At 60.3% G+C, this 5,092-nt stretch overlaps 1 protein-coding gene across 1 annotated transcript in view; it reads left to right on the forward strand.

The window, feature by feature from the left end:
• LOC104465084 (PH and SEC7 domain-containing protein 1-like) overlaps positions 1 to 2,608 on the forward strand; it is a gene marked incomplete at its 5' end in the record, with an annotated part of 4,912 nt that extends 2,304 nt beyond the window's left edge. Inside the window, 5 exons of the mRNA XM_010077994.1 lie at positions 94 to 164; positions 726 to 883; positions 1,207 to 1,351; positions 1,972 to 2,115; positions 2,361 to 2,608. Of these exons, the coding sequence (XP_010076296.1) occupies positions 94 to 164; positions 726 to 883; positions 1,207 to 1,351; positions 1,972 to 2,115; positions 2,361 to 2,600 (758 nt within the window). The remainder of the gene's footprint in view (positions 1 to 93; positions 165 to 725; positions 884 to 1,206; positions 1,352 to 1,971; positions 2,116 to 2,360) is intronic.
• Positions 2,609 to 5,092: the final 2,484 nt, after the last annotated feature.

Raw genomic sequence — 5,092 nt, forward strand, 5'->3', positions numbered from 1 at the left:
CAGGGCTGGCTGGAGGAAGATGGGGGTAGGGGAGGCCTTCCCCCCTGCACAGCGCTGGGGCTGATGTCTGGGCTGTTCTTTCCTCCATGGCAGCGCCCCGAGGGAAGCGCAGCTGGAAGCCCTTCCACGCCATCCTGAAGGGGATGATTCTCTACCTGCAGAAGGTAGGCAGCAGCAGGGCTGCCTGCATCCATGCCAGGGAGAGGGATCGTCCCCAACCCCGCGGGAGGGTCACAGCAGTCCCAACAGCAGTGAGAGAGGGGCTCCAGTACACGGTATTGCAAAGCCTTGCCTAAGTGGACTCAGCACCATGCCTGCTTGAGCCATTGCTTGGGGACCTGGTGGCATCCCTGTTCCCAGGGTGCTCAGGTTCAGCCTGGGCAGCAAAAGCGGCTGCTGATGGAGGGCCCTGCATGCAGGCACCTGGCTGGGGAGAGAGGAGGCACTGGAGTCTTTGCCCTGGGCGGGAGGTTGGGCTGCGCATCCTGCTTTCTGCAGGCACACAGGCTGCCCAGCTGCGGGGCAGTGGGGAACAGCCACCCTGCTGTCGCCAAGCCCATGCAACCGGGTTGTGCAGCCTCTCCCCAGGGATGCAGCATGAGCTGGAGGCAGGGCCTGCAGCAGCCTGGCGGAGGGTGATCTCCAAGCCACACTGTGGCCTTGTAGAGCTGATTCATGGTGGGGCACATCCCTAAGCTGGCTCTGAAACACCCCGTGATTCACAGGAGGAATATAAGCCAGGGAAGGCACTGGCGGAAGAGGAGCTGAAGAACGCTATTAGCATCCACCATTCGCTTGCCACACGGGCATCTGACTACAGCAAGCGACCCAACGTCTTCTACCTCAGGACAGCTGACTGGAGGATCTTCCTCTTCCAAGCGCAGTGAGTCCCCCAGGATGGCTGGCGGGGCCCCACTGGGGCACAGGGACTTGTCTGGCTGGGGCGGAGGGTGGGATGGGGCTTAGGGCCACATTGCTCTCTCCTGTCCTGGTCCTTTCTGGAAGGAAAGGGACCCAGTGTCAGTGCTGTGCTTTGCCCAGGTTCTCCTCTTCCCACCCTGATGGGCTCACGATGACCCGAGTTGCTGGGGGCAAAGCCCCAGGTGCTGTGGCTGGTCCCAGATCTTGTCTGCCGGGCAGGTCCCTCTTCCTGTGACACAGCTAGTGCCACTTCGAGCCCATCTGTGGTTTGGCCTTTCTCCTCAGGAACCCTGAACAGATGCACTCGTGGATCACACGCATCAATGTGGTGGCAGCCATGTTCTCCGCACCCCCCTTCCCCGCAGCCATCGGCTCCCAGAAGAAGTTCAGCCGCCCGCTGCTGCCCAGCTCTTGCACTCGGCTGTCCCAGGTGAGCTGTGTGGTATGGGGGCAGCCAGGAGCATGGGACAGACTCCCTGGGTCTGCTGGTGGGACCGTCCCCTGCAGAGGTTCCTATGTGGTGCCACGTGCCCAGCTGCCTCCCAGCAGGGTGCAGGGCTGAGGGAGTCTGGCCAGGGAGACAGGGAGCAAGGGCATGCCAAGGCTGGGGGAGGACAGTGAGGTCTTGTTCCTGGTGGTGGAGATGGGAGACAGGCGACGGAGTCAGACTGTGGATGAGAACATAGTTCCACACCACGGCTTGGACAGTCCTACCAGGGACCTTGAAAGGCAACCGGATGAGGGGATTAGATGGCACTTGTGTGTGCCAGGGCAGTTATTCATAGAGCAGAAAGGATTATAAAAAACCCTACCAGCCTAGTTTTAGAGGGGATTAAATTCTTCTGCTTTAAGACCGCAGCCAACCCCACATGAGGGGGGAGCAGATTGCCCCCAAGGGCCTGTGCTTTTGCCTGCCATGTTCAAAACAAAACAAAACAACAAATAAACCCATGTGCCTAAGGTGAGATCCTGGCTGGGCCAGGTCACATTGCTGGAGGGCAGAGCAGAGGGCAGAGCCACTGCCACTGACACAGTGCCACCCTTCCCCAGGAGGAGCAAGTGAAGAGCCATGAGACCAAGTTTAAGACGATGTCAGCAGAGCTGCTGGAGCATCGCTCCTCCCTACCTGAGAAGAAGGTGAAGGGCAAAGAATACGAGGAGCTGAAGCAGAAGGAAGAGTACCTGGAATTTGAGGTGAGCTCCTCTGCCCCCATTGCCTCTGCCCCTGCCTGCTTGGTCATCCTAAGTGATGGGAGCCCCCTGTCCCCGTGAGCTGAATTGCACTGTGCCACTGCCATGGTCCAGGACCACAGGCATCCTCCCTGCCCTAGAATGCTGGCTGGGATGGAGGGACCACAAGCATGCCCCACATCCCGGGATGCTGGCTGAGGGGCAGTGTGCAGCTCGCTGACCCCTCTCTCTTGCACTATGCCCCCCAGAAATCCCGCTACGGCACCTACGCCATGCTGCTGCGGGCCAAGCTGAAGGCTGGCTCTGAGGACCTGGCAGTGTTCGAGTCCACCCTCTTTGATGCAGCAGGCGGGGAGGACGATGGCCTTAAAAAAGCCCATTCCAGCCCCTCGCTCAACACGGAGCCCTCTGGCATGGCCACCAAGGTGAAGCGCAATGTCTCGGAGCGCGCCAGTCGCCAGGCCCCTGGCCACCCCCAGAAGCCGTAAGTGAGGGGCATCAGCCACCCACGCTGCAGCTCCATTCCTGTCTCCCCGGTTCTGGGGTGGAGGCCACGTGCCCGACGAGACCCTGCATGAGTCTGTCCATCTGCGGCACAAGCTGAGGAGGCGACAGCCCTTCCCCGGCTGCCAGCACCAGCCATGCAGAGCCGTGGCCCCTCCGCCAGAGATGGTGGCAGAGCAGGACGGTCCCCAGTCTTTGCCCGCAGGAGCTGCCTGTGCCATTGGCCCCAGCAGACTTGTTTTTGCCCCTCCTTCTCCTGCACTTGGCTGCAAGACCCAGTCCCCCTGTGCCACAGGGGGGAACAACTGAAACCCACCCACTGGGCTCAATTCTTCAGTGGTTTAAAAAAAAAAAAAAAAGAAAAAAAGACAAAACCACAGCAAAACAAAGCCAGCAGCCACTTCTCTGGCTCCCTTGTGCCATGGGGGATAGACAGGAGAGGGCCAGCCGTGGGGCTGTCCCCTCTCCTGGGGCTAGGGGCCAGGGGAGCTGGGCTGATGGCACCTGGCCCCCCTCCCTGCCACCACAGCCACCTCCGCACCCTCCCTGCTTTCTTACAACTTTTGAACTTTTTCTTTTTTGTGATACAATTTTGCACTTTTTAGTACCAGATTGAGCTGACCACCAGGGAGGGGTTTTTTGGGACTACTTTTGATGCTTTTTGGGAACTGTAAAAAAAAACCAACACAAACAAAACCAGAAACCCAGCCATGTCCTGTAGGCACTGCATTCTGAGGGGAGGAGGTTTTCACATGGACTCAAGGGGAGACCCAGTTCCCCCCTACAGCAAGCTGAGCATGGGCTCCTGTGTGTGCTGTTGCCTGCTCCCCAGCCCTGCTCCAGCACCAGCAACCCTGCAGAGAGACACAGCCCCGTGGCTGCAGGCACCAAGGAGGCAGCCTTGGGATGGCAGCATCCATCGCTGTACTTGTGGTGGCATGGGGCGGGGGGGCTGATGCACTGGTGCTTCATGAACCCTCCAGCAGCCTGGACCTGCCCAGTTTGCACTGCCTGGGTGTGAGCATCATACCTGGGCCATGTTGGGCAGCAGCGTATAAGTAGTCCCAGGGGGGAGGTGAACCCTGAAGCCTGGGCTGACCTGTGGCTCCCCACTGCCCTATGGGGCTGGCACAAGCCAGAGCCAGCATTCCTTCCCCTGCCGCTTCCTGAGTGCATGGCCAGGGCCTCAGAGCCTGCCAGCAGAGCTTGGTCCGCAGCGTGGTGAGGTCCTCATCCCGCAGCAGTGGTGGTACAGCCCCTTCCTCGGCCATGGGGTCCCTCCTTGCCAAGGTGATGGGCAGGCTGGGGCAGACCCCACCACCCCAGGGTGGGCTGAAGGATGCTCATCTGGAGCGAGGTGCCAGTGGTGGAGCGTGGATGCAGAAGCGTCCAGGGAGGGGTCCAGGGACAGCAGAAGGGCTGTGGGTGGGGGGCTGGCACACACACTGTTCTCAGCTGCCTGGGACCTGGCTGGTTTCAGCACTGACTTTGCGAATGTGTCAAACTTTTTATTATGCTCTTTTGAGTCTATTGCAAAAAAAAGAAGAAAAAAAAAAATCCACCCCTGCCCCAGGTGGCTCGGGGAGGAGAAAAACCTTTGTACAGCTTCTTCTCTCGGTTACTGAAGTAAAATTTGCTCTTCACTTCTTGTATGCACTGTGGTTTCTCCCCACGGCTGTGGACAGCCCTGGCATGGAGGGATGCCAAGGAGCAGTTGGCAGCTGCTTCCTTGCTGCTGGACTCCCAGTCCCAGGCAGGGCTTAGGGCTCAGGGCTGGGGCTGGAGAGAGGGAGGGCAAAGGAGAATGGAAACATGTCCCTTTATTTGGAAGAGGGACCATTAAATAAGAGCAGAGAGGGGCAGGAGCTGGCTGTGTCCTGTCCCCCAGAGTCCAGGCAGCCGGACCCCAAGTCTGGAAGGCACTTGTGAGCAGGGCATGGTCAGAGGCGATGCAGCGCCCACCGGCGGGTGCAGGGCTGCTGGCCCCTCAGTGAACCTGTGGTTGCTGGCTGTGGGGCAGCTCACCCCCCGGCCCTGGCTTCAGGGCCAGCGTGGGCACCTGCTCCTCCTCCACCGACTCGCTGCCATAGGCACTGTCTTCCTTCAGCTCTGCAAAGCAAGCCCCAGCTGCTGTCAGCAATGGAGTGTCAGGGGGGCAGCAAGGACACAACCCCCCCCCAGCCCCTCACTCCCCGTACCTGTGCTTTGCAGCTTCTCCAGCACCTCAGTTTTGTGGAGCATCCTCACGGCCTTGCGGAGCCCCATGGAGTCCAGTGCCTCCAGCAGCCCCCCGAGGCTGCCCCCTGCCAGCTGCGGAGCGGTGGCCAGACAGACAGGGAGGGCAGGGGGCACCCTGCCTGGGCACTGACCTCGTAACTGCGCAGGAGGCTGGCGCTGGGTGAAGGGGTGTCCTTGTAGGTCTCCACCAGGCTGCAGAGCCCCAGCCGCTTGGCCAGCTCAATCCAGTCTGCCCCGC

Source organism: Pterocles gutturalis, unplaced genomic scaffold, assembly GCF_000699245.1.
Source record: "Pterocles gutturalis isolate BGI_N339 unplaced genomic scaffold, ASM69924v1 scaffold23648, whole genome shotgun sequence".
NCBI lineage: Eukaryota > Metazoa > Chordata > Aves > Pterocliformes > Pteroclidae > Pterocles > Pterocles gutturalis.